At 43.5% G+C, this 19,194-nt stretch overlaps 1 protein-coding gene and 2 pseudogenes across 13 annotated transcripts in view; 1 reads left to right on the top strand and 2 right to left on the bottom strand.

Annotated features, from left to right (window-relative positions):
• Positions 1-19,194, bottom strand: part of CDC42BPA (CDC42 binding protein kinase alpha) — a 203,235-nt gene that overhangs the window by 64,959 nt on the left and 119,082 nt on the right. For 8 of the 11 annotated variants that reach the window (XM_080651309.1, XM_080651299.1, XM_080651303.1 and 5 more), the window contains 4 exons: positions 15,973-16,215; positions 15,609-15,719; positions 14,369-14,616; positions 9,251-9,356 (listed from right to left, as the gene is read on the bottom strand). In XM_080651309.1, the coding sequence (XP_080507435.1) occupies positions 9,251-9,356; positions 14,369-14,616; positions 15,609-15,719; positions 15,973-16,215 (708 nt within the window). The remainder of the gene's footprint in view (positions 1-9,250; positions 9,357-14,368; positions 14,617-15,608; positions 15,720-15,972; positions 16,216-19,194) is intronic. The other 3 variants (XM_080651307.1, XM_080651301.1, XM_080651308.1) reach the window with 1 other exon arrangement.
• Positions 3,084-5,002, bottom strand: LOC308238883 (tRNA (guanine(26)-N(2))-dimethyltransferase-like; annotated as a pseudogene). The gene has a single exon. The product of its transcript is annotated as a tRNA (guanine(26)-N(2))-dimethyltransferase-like (transcript).
• LOC308238732 (DNA-directed RNA polymerase II subunit RPB3-like) lies at positions 5,150-6,363 on the top strand (annotated as a pseudogene). Its single transcript has 2 exons — positions 5,150-5,178; positions 5,525-6,363. The product of its transcript is annotated as a DNA-directed RNA polymerase II subunit RPB3-like (transcript).

Raw genomic sequence — 19,194 nt, 5'->3', positions numbered from 1 at the left:
GATTTACAAGCATATGTAAGAATGGATGTATAGTATAAGTGACTTCCTATGAGCCCATCATCCATGCTCAACAATTAACCACACTCAACAATGCCAATGTTAATTCATTTGTACTCGTTTTTTTACCCATCCTCCTGTATTATTTGGAAGCAAGTACCAGACATATTTTATCAGTATACATTTCTGTGTATAGAGAGCTCTAGAAAACAGGCTCTCTTTAAATATAACCACAATATTATCATATTTAACAAATTTAACAAGTTTTTTGATATCATCACAGAGGTAGTAACTGTTCAAAAAGTTATCCCAAAATATCAAAAAACTTAACAGTTTGTTAAATTAAGTCATGACGCCAACAGTAAACATGGCTTAATGAGGTTGCTGGATCTTTCAAGTCTCTTATTTATAGGTTCCTAGCTTAGTCCATTCAGGCTGCTATAACAGAATATCATAGATTGGATTAAATTTTTTCATACTATAGGAATACTTCCTACAATACTCATCTGCAGAAAGGCACTGGGGAGATAAGAAGGCAGCCAAGACTTTACTGAGCCCAACCCATTAACGTGGTATCTCTCCACTGGGTTGGACATTCCTTAACTGATCTCAGCAATGCTTTGTAGCGGTCTTCCTCTGGTTAATTCCAAGAACGCTGAAATGACTGTTTTTGGTAAGTGTGCACTTTGACAAGTGGGAGGATTCATCAACTCTTCATATTAGCAGAGCCAGAAGTCCACCAGCTGTTTCTGAGAATGTTTTCTGCAGATGCAGTGTCTTCACTAATTCTTACAACACATCTTTTTTTTTTTTTTTGATTACCATTGCTTTTGACAGCTCATCCAACTAATTTGTGGTTGGGGTTTCGGTGGGAGATTTGCAAGAGAAGGAAATTCAGATTTTGCACTGCCACATTACAATAGTTACAAGGTGTTTTAAACAGATTTACTCAGAAAAAAAGTTAATCTAGTCGTTGTTACTAAATAAAAGCACAAACTCTGAAACCAGACTACATCTTCAGAAAAGTAGCTTAGTCTCCCTTTGCCTCAGTGTCCTTGTGTATAAAATGTGAGAACAGGGTACACCTTAGAGAGGTACTGGGAGAATTAAATTATTCAAATAAAGTAACTCAGAAGAGGACTGGCACATAGTCAATTTACCTAAGTATTAGTCCATTTTGTATGGGAATTTATTATTTGTACTTTAATGTATCTGGCTCATAATAATTATAAGACTACACAGAAATATGGAAAATGCTCATAACATTTTAAGTGAAAAGGCCGATTAAAAATAGAACGTATGTATGACTGCATTTATGTAGTAACTAGAGGCCCGATGCATGAAATTCGTGCAAGGGTCTTAGCCCTCACAGCCGCAGTGGCTTCCTGGGCCCTCACAGACCCAGCTTCGTCCAGAAGGTTGTTCAGCTGTCCAGTCTAATAAGCATATTACACTTTTATTATTATAGACTAGTGGCCCAGTGCACGAAATTCGTGCATGGGGGGGGGGGTGTGTTCCCCTCAGCCCAGCACGCACCCTCTCCAATTGGGACCCCTTGGGGGATGTCTGACCACCGAGGAGTTTAGGCCTGATCCCTGTGGGACATCCTCTCGCAATCTGGGACCACTGGCTCCTAATCGCTCACCTGCCTGCGTGCCTGATCGCCCCTAACTGCCTCTGCCTGCCTGCCTGATCACCCCTAACTGCCTCTGCCTGCCTGCCTGATCACCCCTAACTGCACTCCCCTGCCGGCCTGATCTCATCCCCAACTGCCTCTGCCTGCCTGATCACCCCTAACTGCCCTTGCTTGCCAGCCTGATCTTGCCCCAACTGCCCTCTCCTGCCGGCCTGATCTCGCCCCCAACTGCCCTTCCCTGCCAGCCTGGTTGCTCCCAACTGCCCTCCCCTACCAGCCTGATCTCGCCCCCAACGGCCCTCCCCTGCCAGCCTGATCGCCCCTAACGGCCTCTGCCTTGGCCCCCACCACCATGGCTTTGTCTGGAAGGAAGTCAGACATCTGGAAGATGGCCGGTCGACCGGTCTAATTAGCATATTACTCTTTTAGTAGTATAGATTATATAGGATAGGATTGCTTAAATGGAGGGGGGAGCCTTTTTTCAGCAGGAGGAGATGCTCTTGCCAGACAAAAATACATAATCCCTATATCTGGACTGATAGCCAGCCATATGCACTATACTGCCAAACTGGTCATTAAAAATTGAACTGCTTTCTTACACCTTACACCAAACAGCTGTTGCCCTTAAAACCCCTCCTCAGCCCCCACCTTAGGTTCTGCCTTTGCAGTTCACCCAGATTAGGTTCTGATTGGTCTGTTTCTATGCCAGTCAGCATCTTCGGGCCTATCAACGGGCCTGATCTGAAAGATGGGGCTGATCAGCAGGCCCAGCGGAGGCCCGAGAGAAAGAGAGGCGCAGCTGCTGGCCAGGCCTGGAGCGAAAGAGAGAGGCAAGGGCTGATCAACAGCTGCCACGGAGGCTACAGATCAGACCCTGCTTCTCTCTCCCCAGGCCTCTCTCCAGATCCGCAGTCCCCTCAGCAGTCAGTGCTGGGTCATCACGGCAACCGAGCACTGACTTCTGGTTGGTCGAGCCTCCGGTTGTTGCGGATGTTACGGACCTTGGGTTTTTATATATTAGGATATGTATACAAACAAAACTTGAAAAGAAACAAAACTAGAACAGTTGTTTTGTGATGATGACATCATGGGTACCTTTCACGTTGAACATTTTCCACATATTTTGTAATTTTGCTTTTACGTAAAATAAAAACAAGATGCAAATGATATATTTTCTTACTAGAAACCATTTACTTTTACTCCATGGAATTCATGGCTAATTTTATTTGTAGTAAGTTAATAAAAAGTGACACTTGCAGACTTCTGGAAATAACTTTTTTTCTACTTTCTGTTTATCTTTGGAGTTTAAAAATGTGAATGTGAGAATGTATTAGTTATAAAAGTTATTTAAGTTTCAAGATTAACATAATAATTGCTTTTTGGCTTCTATATCTAAAATACTGTGTGTGTGTGTATGTGTGTGTTTGCAAGGTGAAATCTCTTTATTGGCTCAATCTACACCTGGACCAGTGGTGGCCCTAGACCCAGGGGACTTCTGGTTGGGGGTCTGTGGACAGTCAATGGGGGCAGCTTCAGCAGTGGCCTTGGGTGTCAGGGGTCTGTGGGAGTAACAGCACTGGTTCCCCATTTACAGGTGCCCTTCTTAAACCTCTTGCAAGGAAATGTCTTAAGCTGGGCAGCCCGCTGGGCCAGGTCCTCAGCTGGTTCCTTTCTCTTATTCTGGAGCAATCTGCGTCTGTCCTCCATAGCTTCGCCCACTGCCTTACCCCACTGCCGGTGGCCCCTGTTGGCCTCGGGGTTGGCCTGGAAGCGCTTGAGTCCTTGCTGGCGGGAGCTGGGGTTGGCATCATCTCAGATGGTGAAGTTGGCCTGTAGGTTGGGCTCCACACTGAGAATGTGGAACGCCGGGCTGGTCTCAGACAGCCGCTCTCTTTTCACTGGGTACACCTTCTCCCAGCAGCGCATGATGTCCCAGAGGGCTGAGGCGGAGGCATCCGTCTTCACAGCATTCTTACAGGCGTGGGAGAGCGAGACCCGGAAGCCAGCATGGAGGAGGGCTGACTGCAGCTGCAGGAGGTTGGGTGTGCTACAGTGGATGGTGCTGCTCAGCTGGTCCAGCATATAGTACAGAGGCACGTCCGGCAGCTCCTCGGTGACGATGCTCAGGACTCCTCGGATCTACTCCGAAGTATGGAATCAGCCGGGGTTGGTGCTCAGAGCCTCTAGGACATGGCCCACAAAATTCAGGTCATGGATTGGCTCCACCCATAGTGGGCCACCGAGCTGGTGCCGCTGCCCACAGCGCTCACACTCAGGGGCCACAGGGGACCGCAGGCTGCAGAGAACTTGACCCGGCCACCAGAGACCCCTGATGCTTTGCCAAGGCGCTGAAGGTGAAAGGCTCTGCAGCCCACACATGGAACACCAGTGCCTGCTTGCTGGCTGAAGCCTAGACCTTGGCCTGGCTGGTGAAGACAACAACAAAAACACGTATCCAGAAATCAGCACTGATGCTGAGCAGTGGCACCATGAAGCGCTGAGAGCAGTGAGCACGGAGGTGCAGGCTGTGTAGGACGATCCTCAGGGCCACTCGTGGCAGGCCTGGCTCTTGAGGGCCATGGCCCTGTACTTGCTGTAGCATGTCTCCCCGCTGTTCCCTACCAGCACTGCCATGTCCATGCAGGTAACGCACAGCAGCCCTCCTTCACTCACAGCCTGCACAGCTGCATCAAACCGATCCGACACCCGCTGGTGTTGGTACATCAGCATCCGGGCACCTGCTTGGCTGGGCTGTACCAGGTAGGCCACTTCGTTGAGCTGCCCATTATGGCGGGTGAGATCCACAGCTCGGGCAGAGGCATCGTTGGCAACCACGGATTAGAGCCCAGGCACCTCTCGGGCAAAGTGGAACAAAGACCTGAGGCTGCCAGGCCCTCCAGCGCTCGCAGGCCTTCCTCTCCGATCTCCCCACAGTGGCTGTTGGAGGCTGGTTTCCAGGGGCCGGGTCTGCCCCCTCTTTCAATAGAGCCTTGTCCTCCTCTTGCTCCGACAAGTGCACCACCACCTTTTGCACCTCCTTTTCACCTGGCACCTTGATCTGGATTCCTTTGGCCCCAAGATGAACACGAGCAAACTCAGTGATCACAGCATGTCAGATCCGGTTGAACTCCTGCACTGGGTTGTAGAAGGCTTCGTTGGCGCTGGGGAAGGCGATCTTGGCGGACCCCTCGGTGACTGTCATCTCCTGGGTTTCAGGTGGGCACTTTTCGCCGCAGGGCACCGTGCCGTTCTCTGTTGCGGGTGGATTTGCCGGCCATTGGGGCTGCCCTCCATAAACCGAGCACTACAGAGCCCGCCAGCGGCGTGGAGATTCAGGCTCAGCCATAGAGTGATCCTCGTATGGGACATCCGCAGTAGCCTGTGCCCGCCAAGCCTGCTCTTGCAGAACCAAGAACCGAGTCAGTCTCGGTCACATTTTCCGGATTAAGACCTGGGCACAGTTGGGGCCTAAAGAACTGCTAAGAGGAAATTCACTTCTCCTCAGGCTGGTTCCCCATGGAACAGCTGGGGCAGCAGCAGCAAAGGTATTCTCTACTTACCCCTCGTGGAGAAAACACTCAATTCACACCGAACCAGAAAATGAAGAAATGGAAAGAAACAGTGAAGATGTACAGTTAGGTGGACTGAGAGTTACACAGAAAAAGAAGTTAAAGCTGAATGAAAGGAGCAAAAGTGGAGAAGTTAAAAAAGAAGCAGCAGGTGGCTCTGGAGCGCCGGGGGCCGAAGACGGGGGTGGAGGTGGGCGGGGACGGGCCGAGTCTGCTGGGCCCCTGCGCCGTGCCATGGTTTTCACTTTGGAACCAGGGGGTTTTGGGGGGATCCGTTTGTCGAGGCCGCGGTGCCCTCAGGCCGCTTGTTTTCATCCCTCAGGGTGGTTAATTCTACTCGGAGGGTCTTCATCGCCGAGGTGCCCATAATAGCCATTGACTGGGTTCAGATTGACGCCAATTCCTCCGTCCTTCACGACGGATTCATCGCTCACGGCTTGGATTGACCCCCTCACTAGCGAGGACACTGTGGACAAGCTCAGTACTCCGGGACTGCACGTGCGAGGGGTTCTGCCCCGAGTGCTCGGTGGAGTTCACTCTCGACGTGCGGTGCAACGAACACCAGACTCATCACGTCATGTCTCGAGACCTCATCTCCAACAGCCCCGGGGTCATTCCAGTGACATCCCGAGATAAGGACCCTAATGACTACGTGGACCAGGACGACATCCTCATCGTCAAGCTGCACAAGGGCCAGGAGCTGCGACCCCGCACCTGTGCCAAGAAGGGCTTTGGCAAGGAACACGCTAAGTGGAACCCGACTGCAGGGGTGGCTTTTGGATATGATCCCGACAATGCCCTGAGGCACACAGTGTACCCCAAGCCAGAGGAGGGCCAAAGAGCAAGTACTCAGAGCTGGATGAAGATGAGTCCCAGGCTCCGTACGACCCCAACGGCAAGCCGGAGAGGTTTTACTACAACGTGGAGTCCTGTGGCTCTCTGCGCCCTGAAACCAGCGTCCTCTCAGCCCTCTCTGGGTTGAAGAAGAAGCTGAGTGATTTACAGACCCAGCTGAGCCACGAGATCCAGAGTAATGTCCTCACCATAAATCAGCCGCAGTTCACCCGCCCGAGCAGAAAAGGATCCGAGCAGCAGCCGTGTGCAGGTCTCCTGAGACCCTCCCAGCTCCAGAGGTCCCCACAGCTGTACTTAACTTCTTAGCAAGCCATCAGCACCAACTGGAGAGGCAGCAGGGGGGAGGGTGCCCCCGATCCTCGCTTGGTCCCAGGTAGATTACGGGGGTGCCCCTGGTATTTGAGGCAGGACAGTCCTTCACTGAGCATGCAGCATCCCTGGCCCTGCCTGCTGATGGCTAGTCTCCCCAGAACCCTGACCTCCCTTCCCCCTGGTCTGCTGTAGAGGTCATATGCTTCCCTGGTGAAAACCACTGAGCTAGACCCTCCTCTTTCGGTCATTTCAGCTCGTGACTGACTTTCTGTGTGGAAGTTAGCATTTCACAGTTGTACCGTAGGTTTCCGCTGTCAGGACTGAGTGTTAGAAGTCTCATTCAGGCCGCCTACAAACCCAGCCCCTGCCATGGTCAGCCTACACTTGGCTCAAATTCCCAAATGTCTTTGGACCCTGGCTGCTTCTCCCCCGCTCCCCCCACAAATAAACCCTGTATTTCATTCTCTAATGAAAAAAAAAAAAAAAAAAAAAAAGGAAGCAAAACCCCCAAATCCTTCCTTCCTTCTGCAGGACCAAATGTTTCCTTGCTATCACTAGTCATTAAATGCTCACCTACCATATGAATTTGCTCTCAACGTGCTACTCATCCTTCCTCACAACTTTCCATTTAGCAAGAAAGGGAATGTTATATTTTTATAAATTTAGGAGATAGGTTTTTATTTTTATCTTTCAGTTCTCACCAGAATCAAGAGTATTGTTTAAAAACTATCTCTAAATATGTATTTTTTGTAAAATCAGCAGAACTTTATAGTTAATAATGAAATAAAACCAAGGAATGAATATAAGATTTGACCTATATTCAATTAGATTATTTTTCAATACAAATTTTCTTCAACTATAATATCATCCTTTGCTAGGTAATCTGCTTAAAACTCTACATGAATTGGACATCTAGAGCTTAATTATATTTCTTACCTCATGGTAACTTAAAAGAATATTAAAATTCTGCCTTATATAAAGAAATTATGTTTTAATTTTGTTGTCATATTAGTCAAACATATGAAATAACAATTATGTGACTTATTTTAATAAAGTTCAAGTACTGTTAGTTTTATTATAGTGGAAATAACTAACAGTTACACTATATATATATATATATATATATATATATATATATTCAGTTTAAAATCCATTTGTACTACTTGGGCCATCTCCAATGCTTGTGCACATCAGCTCTATAAAACTTGACAAAATGAACTACCAGTTTTTTCTTAAGTAGCTTTCAACCAAACAAGCAAAGTGAATTTTTTAAAAAACTTTATCTTTACTGATTTGAGAGAAAGAGGAAGGGAGAGAGAGAAACATCAATGTGAAATGAAAATCGATCAGCTGCCTCTTGACGTCCCCCACCATGCACTGAGCCTGAAACCTGGGCATATGCCCTGACTTGGAATCCAATTTGCAACCTTTTGGAGCACAGGACGATGCCCAACCAACCTATCAACTGAGCCATATTAGCCAGGGCGAGCAAAGTCAAATTTAAGTGCTTAGAAAACGAAATAATCCTGGGGAAAGTATTGAGAAAAAAATGAAAATATATATGGGACACAATGGAAAACAGAAAGAATGGAGAGTCAGTCTTTTATTGAAATTACTAATAATTGAACATACTTTTATTGGAGGAAAATCACTATAAAGCACAATTATCCAAACCCTATTTAAATGTAAATAACAGCATTAAAGATTAATATTAGGATTTTTATGACTGTTTGTTAAGAGCTGCTGTCATAAGAAATGCAGAATGATGGCCATTTCAAATATCTGATACACTAAATGGGGAAACATTCCTTCAAACATTTGAAATTCTGTTCACTGACCTGGCTACTTACAAGCTTAACCTATGGTTCTGGCTCTTTGTTCAAGGTACAGAGTTTAAGCAGAGTTGGTTTCTTTGGATTTTTACAGACCAACTATTATTTCTAGCTACTGTCAATCCTCCATCATGAGTCTTTATATATAAAAGCCTAAGTGACCGTTACAACCGGTTGACCAAACGACTGGTCGCTATGATGCGCACTGACCACCAGGGGGCAGACGCTCAACACAGGAGCTGTCCCCTGGTGGCCAGTGCACTCCCACAGCCAACCTCCTGCGGCCGGCCAACCTCCCATGGTCCCTCCCCTTGGCTGGCTGGGCCCCGATTGGCCTGATCAGGACTGAGCGAGACAGCTCCGATTGGACCCGATCGCCGGCCAGGCTGAGGGACCCCACCCATGCACAAATTCGTGCACTGGGCCTCTAGTATATTATAGTTGTCAAAACTTCTCTAGTTTGACCTAATTGTTCCTGCTCTTACTAAAGGCCAGCCTTAACTTAGCCATGACAGAGGTCAGTGATAAATATTAGGTAAAGAGTAAGAAAAGAGAATAGATGGGAAGTGCAGTAAAGAACAGAGGCTCAAAAACATAAATGGGGCCAGCTGGCATGGCTCAGTGATTGAGTGTTGACCTATGGACCAGGAGGTCACAATTCGATTCCCAGTCAGGGCACATGCCCGGGTTGTGGGCTTGATCCCCAGTGTGGGGCGTGCAGGAAGCAGCTGATCAATGACTCTCATCATTGATATTTCTATCTCTCTCTCCCTCTCCCTTTCTCTCTGAAATCAATAAAAATATTAAAACAAACAAACAAACAAAAACATAAACGGGACAAAGCATAAGATGAGATGTCCTCTCTCCAGAAGACTCCTGTACAGATTGGTGCAATAAGCAATCCTTGCGTATAAGGAGAAATAGTAAACAAAAAATGTACACCAAATACAAAATGTGCACCAAATACAGAGTTATATACACAGTTTCTACTGCAGCGCTGACAGAATGTAAATGTGCTCAATGAGTGTAAATGAGATCGAATCACTCACCTTATCAAGTTCACTTGTCAGTTTTTTATTTTCTTCAGTTAATAACACCTTTTCTCGTTCATACTGTTGTTTGAACTCATTTTCAAATTCTTCCCTTTCACTTTGACTAACACAATTTAAAACATAAAAGAAAAAAAAAGGAATAGAATTAAAGGTCAAGTTATGGTGTCCCAAATAGGCTATTGTACCATATGTTTCATCCTGGAAAGTCACTTAGATCTTGACTATTCCAAATCCCAATCTTTTCCCTTAAAGTTAAAAATCACAATCACTTCCTTTTAAATAATAAATAGATTTGTCTGCTTAATAGCATCTACTTTGTTTTTCAATTGAAATTGAGGAAGAGATCTGTGATTAGTAGATTTTTGGATTGTGTTCACTTCCTTCCTTCTTTCCTTCTTAATCTAAGTACCTACCTACATACACATATATACATACACACATACTCAAATTTAATATTATAAAGTTTATGTTAAATTATAGTTCTGGGGGCAGAAATGATTCCCTTAGAAGTAATCACAGTTCTAACCGATTTTTTAACACCGCATAAGGGAGAAAGGAGAATCAGTTTTTACATAATGAGATGTAGAAATGTACTAGTAGATACAGAAGCTTATATCTACAGCAGTTTGATGGAAGATGTTAGCAGCAGCCAATGAAATTCAATGTGCATCAGTTCTGGGTAATTTTATATGATTCAACAAAGAACATACTTTTGATTTTTAAAACGTAATCGCTTTAAAAAATTTTTAAGTAATTTTTTTAAACCCCTTGCACTACTAAATTACTGAAAATAGACTAAATAATAATTTAAATAAATTCCAGGAAAGTAAACCATCCTGTATCCAAGCAAATGTACCGCTTTCCTTATTACCTATAGTCACAATGTGAATCTAGTTACATTTAAGAATATTTCTTGATTCGGCATCAACTCCAAACAACAAATGACAGAAACATCAAAAATTACAAAAAAGTCTCCCTTCAGAAAAATATGTATGCAAATAAAGAGTACAATTTCTATGTAAAACCATTGTTGTTTTTTCTACCAGCATGAAACAAAACTTAAGTCTACTCCATATTAAACCAAAATAAACAGGCTCCCCTAAACTCCATGACACACTTCACTTTCCACTTTCCTGGTCTTCCCGTGCCCTGGTAACCGCCTGAGATCTTGAGGGAGTTCGCTGTATCCACTCTCTCGCCTAACTGCTCCTCACCACACCAAAACCTGGCTTCTGCTGCACCCCCTCAAAAGCAGTGCGCTCTCAAAACTCACCCCAGTCCTCACTGTTACTACGTCCAGCCTGCCTCCTGGCAACCTCTGACAGAGCTATCTAGTCCTCTTCTCGAAATGCTGGCTTCTCGTGGCTTCAGTGACACCACGCTCTGATTTCCAGCTGCCTATGAACTTCCCGGCACCTTCCACAGCTGCCAGCGCTCCAAGGTGTTCTGTGTCAGTGCTCGACTCCTCTCTCTGCACGCCTTTTCCCTGAGCATCTCATCTACCACAGTCCGGTTTCACGTGCTCTCTATTATGCTGACAAACTCCGAACTTACATCTGAAGCTTTTCTGGGCTTCAAACTTCTGACTTGCCATCTCCACAAAGATGTCTCCCAGGCACCTCAAGTTCAATAAGCCCAACTCGAGAGCTCAGCACGTAACACATTCCCACCTGCCTGCCTTCCTCTGTGCCCAACACAGTCCTTCTCTTCTCTTCCTACAGCTGAAAACATAGCTGAGGCCAACCCCATTCACTTATCTGCTCAGGTACACTGCTCTGGCACTTTCTCCTCGCTCCTCTGTCATCTATTGAGTAATTTTTTTCGGATTATAAATCTGGTGTTATTTCTCCCACCTAAAAACAAAAATCAAAATGACTTCTTTTGAGATAAATTTCTCCTCCAGCTGCTACCTCACTGCACTGCTTGCTTTTAAAATAAAAGACTCCAAGTAATACCAGTGGCATCTATACCCTCTGTCTCCAAATGCTCTCCTTCAAGTCTTTGGCTCCCACTGTAGGGTTTGGGCCCTTACTGTTCCACTGAAATGGTTCTTATCCAAGTCACCAATGACCTTCACATTGTTTAACTCAATTGGCATTCCTTGGACCTCATTTTATTTGATACAAACTTCATCTCATTTGACATGCAAACAGATTTGATATGTTTTCATCACACAGCTTCCAGGACACCACATCTGCCTGGACTTCTTCCTATCATTCTTGCTACGATTTCCCTGTCTTTGATGTTTCCTCCTCATTCCTCAACTTCTGAAGACTGGCGTGCCGCGGTGCTCAGTCCTAGGGCCTCTCTTCTATCCATACTCAGTTCACTGACTCACAGTCTCGCCACTTTAAACGCAATGTGAGTGATGAATATTCCCAGGATTTTATTTCTAGCCTGGAAGTCGGGCTGCTCCACACAAGGGCCTACCGCGCATCTCCGCCCGGATGTCTAATACGCATCCCAAACACACCCTGTGTGAAATGAGCCCCTGACAGCACCCCCGACCTTGCTTCTCCTGTAGTCTTCCTCTCTTACTGTGTTCTCCTGTTGCTAAGGCCAAAGCCCTGGTATCATTCTCGATTGCTCCTCTTTTTTCCTCACCCCATATCTACTCCATCAGAAATGCCATTATCTTTACCTTTCAAGAATACTGGAATTCAAACATTTCTTACCACCAATTCTGCCACCCTGCGAGGCCCAAGCCACCATCATCGTTTGCCTAAATAGCTTTCTAAATGGTTCCACTGCTTTTTTTTCTTATCTAATTCAGACTATTCTTAACCCAGTAGTCAGAGTAATCCTGTTAAAATACAAGTCAGTATTTGTCAATTTTCTGCTCAAAGTCCTGCAATACTTCCCTTCCATGGTTTTACTCATAGTAAATAACTAGAAGTCAGATGAACATGACTTACAGAGCCTTAAAAAATCTGGCCCCCATTTCCTCTCTTATTATTCTTTCCCCTTAACTCTACTTCAGCCATACTGGCCTCCTATTGTTGTTACTTATCATATAGACTTTATTTTTTAGAGTAGTTTCAGGTCACAGCAAAATTGAGAGGAAGGTACAGAGCCTTCCCATATACCTCCTGCCTCCACAGGCACAGCCTCCCCCACTATCAACATCCCCCCCAGAGTGGTGCCTGTGTTACAATCAATGAGCCTACATTAGTGCTTCATCATCAGCCAAATCCCCTAGTTCACATTAGGGTTTATGCTGGTATTGTATATTGTTAGGGCCTGGGCAAATGTATAATGACATGTATGCACTATTATAGCATCATACAGAGTAGTTCCACTGTCCTAACAATCCTCTGCCTATTCACCCCTCCCCCCAGCCTCTGGAAACCACTGATCTTTTTACTGTCTCTATAATTTTGCTTTCTCATTATTTTTTTTAACAGACTTGTTATTCTCCATGTAAAATGTTCTTCTCATACATCTGTAGAGATACCTCCCCCACTGTCTTCAGTCCTTCTTAGTATCACCTTCTTAGTATAATTTTCCCCAGCCATCCGATAGATCTATATATATAAAAGTCTAAGCGACTGTTACAACGGAACGACTGGTCGCTATGACGCACACTGACCACCAGGGGGCAGACGCTCAACGCAGGAGCTGCCCCCAGCCCACAGGCCCTGATCGCTGATGAGGCCTGCCGGCAAACTTCCTGGTCCCTCCCCCCCGCCGGCAAGCCCCGATCAGCCCAATTGGGCTGGGACGGGGAACCGGATGTGGGGGCGGGTGGGGGGGAGCGGCGGTGGACACGGTCCTTTTCCCAGGGGGGCTGAAGGCTGGCTCCCTCCTCGGGGCCAGGGGCCAACCTCCTGGGTCCCTCCCCCCCTGTTCCTCCCCCGGCCGGCAGACCCCAATTGCCTGATCAGGGCCTGCCGGCCAACATCCCGGTCCCTCCCCCAGGCTGGCAGGTCCCGATCACCTGATCGGGGCCGGGCCCCAGGCTGGGACAGGGAACCGGGGGGGGGGGGGGGGGGGGTGGCGGACGCGGTTGGCAAGGGAAGGAGGAGGGGGAGAGGTGGGGAGGCAGGGAACCGGATCTGCCTAGCGACCCCACCCGTGCACAGTTTTGTGCACCCGGCCTCTCATATATTTATATAATTAAATTCTTCCCCTAATGCTTCATAGCATCCTCTGCTTTATTTTTCGTTCTTGACATTTCTCATTGATTCTGTTTGGTATGTTACTTAATGCCTGGGGTCTTTCCCCGTAATGAAAGGAAAGCTCCATAAGGACAGAGAATTTTCTGTCTGTTCACTGCCATATTCCCAGTGACTTTGCACATAGTAGGTTCTAAAACACTTCTGTTGAATGAATGTACCAAACTGAATAAACTTGGGCTTCTGATATAAATTGAGAATGATAATAACTACACTTTGTTGCCTAAAATCTAGACACCAGAGTACCACTGATAAAGCCTCCTGTCCTCATTTCTCCCCTCTGGTCATCATGTCCTCTAATTCTGTCTACTCCTCTCCATCTCCACTTCCCTGCCTAAGGTCCAGCAACCTCGTCTCTCACAGGTGGGCTCCTATCTGCTGTCTGCTCCTCCAACCCACTCTCCACACGGGTGCAAGAGCGACCTCTTAAAAATATACGTAACAATCACGTAGTTGTCCTGGCCTCTGAGTAAAGTCCAAGAACCTCACACTCCTTCGTGAGCTGGCCCCTGTTTTCCTTTCCACAGCATTTCTCACCACTCTCTTCAGTCTCCACCTTTCTTTTCACGTTTGCACCACAATGAACAGCTTTCCTTTTCTGAATGTGGCATGCTCCCCTTCTCCTCTAGATGGCAGCAGTCTGCTGCCTCTGTTTGGACACTCTTCTACAGCTAGAGATTTCTTTGGTCTTCACCTAGAAATCATTTTGTCCAAAAAACTTAGATGCACTGAAGCCATCTCTGTGCCTCTTCTATGGGGGGTGCTCTCACACAGCCCGCTTGCTTTCCCATTGGGTTGTACTGTGGTTTTCTATTTACCAGTCTTGACTGTGGTCCTCTTGAGCACTGGAACATGTTTATTGCCGGCATAGCTCCAGTCCCTGGCACATGCCAGGCATTCAATAAATATTTATTAGAGGAGTAAGTAACTTGAGTCTTACCTTTCTCTCCTGTTTTTTTCCAATTTGTCTTTCAAAATCATAATTTCTTTGTTCAGAGCAAGTTGCTGGCCTTCTGAGTCATGAAGTTCTTTCTTTAGATTTTTAATTTCATTTGCATGTAGTCCTTCTCTCTTGGATAATTCTTCTTCATAAAAGATACTTTTCTTTTCCAAATCTGTCTTTAGTTTAGTTATCTCTTGCTGATGTTCTATGCTATACACTCCTGGTGAGTAACTAATTTGTTTTTGCTATAAAAAAAAGAAAAGATTAGTTCATATATAAGAATAAAGTATTAAATAACTTCTTTCTATACTAAAAAAGACTATTCATATTGCTTTAATAGTATTTTTATATTATCACATAAAGTAATTCTTTATTAAAGGCTATTAATCTCTCCTGTCTGCCACGTTACAATATTTTTCTTTGTACATTCCTTTATTATTGTGTATCTTACAGTCTTCTTCACAACAAGATTACATATCTGTATTTTCTGCTGGTACTTACATAATTATTTGTTTTACTCTTAAAGATTTAGTTTTATACACAATAAACCTGGTGTATGGAATAAGAAAAAAAATCTACCTGCATCTTGTTTCTGATGTGGAACCAATAAAAGGTAATAAATATGTTTGTGTTTTTAAAAGATTAAATTGGGAGAGGGGATGGTACAGTTAGAATGTACAAAAAGAAAAGAGGGGACTTCTACAGTGTCTGGGGAGAAGTGACGAAGTCTAATCTAATGTCTTCATATTCACTCTAGAAAAAAATGATAGGTCTCTGCATTCAGGTCCGGCATTAAGGAGAAATTTGCCTGAAAGCCACCTTTTCAGAAATTCGGTTGAAATGTACTCCAGTGTAAGGAGATGTGCTAGGCCATCCCAGGATGATCCATCTCAGCTAACAGAAGTGTCCGCAAGGCTTCCTGCGAGCCACACCAGGTCACTTCACTAGCCAAGCCTCCCATGCAAATGACCAATGGGCCTTGTCCGGGGAGGCAGCAGCCTGCGTAAGTATTTTAACTCTCCTGGCAGATCATTCCTTCCCACTAAACACAGTCTCCACTTCCTTCCTCCATGCTAGGAAGTCGTCACCAGCTTCCTACTGGTCAAGTGGGAATTAAGAATGGAGGTTGGAAGGAGAGCTAGCTTTTGCTGCACAGCAGAGCGAGCACATAACGAACACGCCCCTGAAGCCTGAGGAGGAGCGAACCGAGCTTCGCCAACGTGAACTCAAACGCTACCTTCAGTCCCTCCAGTTCGCTTTCCAGCTGCTTAGAATAGTGCTCGCTCTGTTCACGCAGTTTCCTGTCTTTAGATGCTTCGGCAGCTACAGCTTCTGTATGAACTTCCAGCTTTAACATACAATAAAAAAAGCAGAGTCATGGTTATAACTGTATGTCCAAGAAAATGGTTTTTCCCCAGGGGAATTTACCTTGTAACAGGAAGATAACTCAAATGTTGAAATTCATATTAAATAATATTTCCAAACTGAAAAATTAACCTCTTTGAAAAGTTCAAGAATGAAGTAAGTATTATTTCACTAGTCTGAAAAAGCAGCTTTAAGCACCACCGCGTGGACACTACAGACTTTGCCTGACTACTAACCTCTTTTTTGGCTCTTTCTGTTCTGCGCAGTTCTTGCCTTAAGCTTTCAACTTTTTGCATCACCAGGTCCACCTCTTCTTCCTTATCTCGGACGTGGCGAGCAAGTTTCTGCTTTTGGGTGTGCAGTTCTGTGAGCCGCTCATTGATCTCCATGAACTCCTGCATGGCCAGTTTCCTCTGGCAGTGTGCGTCTTTCAGCTCTTTGGACTGGTTTTTTAATCGCTCACTAGCCTGGACTAGCTCCTACAGTTTTGTAAAAAGAATATAAGTTACCAATTCTGCAACCTACGAACCAAATTTGGCCATCACTTCATGCTATAATGAAATCAAGAAGAGCCAAAATTATTCACCTTAGGATAAAACGAAATGAACTACTTTTAAACAGATATTCAGAGCATGGCACTCTGTTCATATTCTCAATTCTTTATGCTAAAATGCTAACTGCGAAGGAACAACAGATTTAACCTTCTAATATCCTGGTTTCTAAAAATAAATAAAGAGTGTAGGAATATAAGATGCAATGGTCAAAATATAGATTTTGTGATATTTAATGGATATCTGTGCATATAAAAAAGACTTGAAAAGCTCAATTAACAAGCTTCATATACAGAAGCTTGCACCCACTACTGGGGAACACACATTCTTCTCCAGCAAATATTGAACATTTAGAAATGGAACAGCCTAGGCCACAAAGCAAGTCTCAGTAGATTCAAAAGAACAGATATCATACAGACTAAGTTCTTTTAATAACATTACCGTTACAATAGAAATAAAAAGTTAAAAGGCTAGCCCTGGCTGGATGGCTCAATTGGTTGGAGCATCATCCCTTGCACCCAAAGGTTGCAGATTCAATCCTTTGTCAGGGTGCATATGGGAGGCAACCGATCAATGTTTCTCTCTCAAATTGACCTTTCTGGTCTCTCTCTCTTTCTCTCTCAAATCAATAAACATATCCTTGGGTGAGGATAAAAAAAATTTAAAGGCTAAATTTCATAATAATTCATTGGTCAAAAAGAAAAATCATAAAAGTACTAAATTATCTAGAATAAAAAATGTAAACAAGTAAAAAATATTTAGTACATACTAAAACTTGAAGAGGCAGTAAAAATAGAAAAGTTATAAGCCTGAAATACTTATATTGAAACTAAAAAGATGTTTGAAATGCAATGAAATTCCACATTAAAGAAAAAATAACACATTAACATTAAGATAAGGGGCATAAATTAACGCAAAAAGAAATGTGAGAATAAGGAAGATCAACAAAACCAAAAGCTGGTTCTTTAAAAAACAAATAAACAAACAAACAGAAAAATATCTGATGAGATCAAATAAGGGAATAAGAATAAATTCACCCCAAAAAAATTAAGAAAGGTTGTAACTACAAATCTAGGAGACATAAAAAAAGATAATAAAAGAACACAATGAAAAACTTTGTTACCTTATTAATTGAACAAATGCCTAAAAATTACAATTTATCAATAGTGGTTTCAAGAAGAAATAAAATCCTGAATAGTCCTATAACCATTGAAGTAGCTGAATCAATAAACTTTCTCCCATCCATCCAGCAGAAGAGAGTCCCCAAGCTCACATGGTTTTACAATTGATTCTTCAGTGTTTCAAAGGTACAAAATGTTCCTCTTACACAAACGTTTTCGGAGAACAGAAAAAGAGGCAATGCTACCTCATTCAGCCTAAGAGACCAGTATAATCTTGATCTCAAGAAAAGACCAGCCCTGGCTGCTCTGGCTCAGTGGATAGCACCAGCCTGCAGAATGAAGGATCTCAGGTTCAATTCCAGTGAAGGGCACATGCCTGGGTTGCGGGCAGGAGGCAACAGATCAATGATTCTCTCACCATTGATATTTCTCTCTCTCTCCCTTCCTTTCTGAAATCAATAAAAATATACTTAAGAGAAGTCAAGAAAGCCCAGCTGGTATGGCTCAGTGGTTGAGTGATGACCCATACACTAGGAGGACATAGTTCGATTCCTGGTCAGGGCACGTGCTTGGGTTGTGGGCTCAATCCCCAGGAGGGGGTGTGCAGGAGGCAGTCCATCAATGATTCCCTCTCATCATTGATGTTTCTATCTTTCCCACTCCCTTCCTCTCTGAAATCAATATATATATTATGTATATATATATATATATATATATATATATATCTATTTTAAGAAATATTAGAAAGATAAGGAAGGAAATTACAAGATAATCTTACTGATGAAAACAAATTTTAAAAATTCAGAAAAAAAAGACAATAGCAAATCAGTTCTAATGATGTATAAAGTGAAAAACATAAATTCTAGAACTAGAGTTGTGTTGGAATTCCAGCTCTACCACTTCCTAGCTCTACTATCATCTTGAACAAATGTACCTAACTTCTCTGTGCGCAGTCTTACCATCTATAAAATGAGAATAATAATACCATCAAACAAAGCACAGGGCACTTACAAAGACTAAATGATCTAATATATATAAAGCACTTAAAACAGTGCTATTAGAAGACATGCTATGTGTTACCTATATTATCATATTATTATTTAGGAGCTAATACATGGATAATTTCTGTTTAACCCACAAATGAAGAAGTGGTTTAACATTTAAAAAGTCTGTAAATATAATCCAGCATACCAACATATTAAAGAAGAACAATCATATCAATACTTATTTTTGATAAAAACGGTTAGCAAAATAGGAACAAAAGATAACTTCTTTCCTGATAAGAAGTATTTAACAAAGACATACGGAAACATTATTATTAGTGGTGAAATATTAAAAGCATTTTCTTTGAAATCAGGAATAAGACAGGAATGACTGCTAGCACCACTTCTATTCGACATGGTACTAGAGGTCCAAGCTAATACAGTTAGACAAGGAAAGAAAGAAAAGTCATAAAAATTTTAAAAAAGGAATAAACAAACAGCCATTATTTGCAGAAAACTTTAAAGAATCTCAAATATGTTATTACAATTAATAATAGTTAAGCAATATTGCTAGAACACTATCAGTAAGAAATGTAATTTCTAAAGATACTATCTAAAATGTGAAAAACAGAGAATAATAAATTTAAGGAAAAGCAAACAGGACCTCTATAAAAATTTACAGAAAAACATTTTAAAAGATTTTTAATGATCTGGAGAGATATAGCATGTTTGTGGATAAAAAGATTGTGGGGCTAGAGAAAGTATTTTTATGTTTTTGCACAGTTAAGCCTTTCTAAGAAAAT

This window comes from Plecotus auritus, assembly GCF_963455305.1.
Source record: "Plecotus auritus genome assembly, chromosome: 14".
Taxonomy (NCBI): Eukaryota; Metazoa; Chordata; class Mammalia; order Chiroptera; family Vespertilionidae; genus Plecotus; species Plecotus auritus.
Note: the sequence above shows the minus strand (reverse complement) of the source record. Positions and strands in the feature narration are given on the sequence as shown.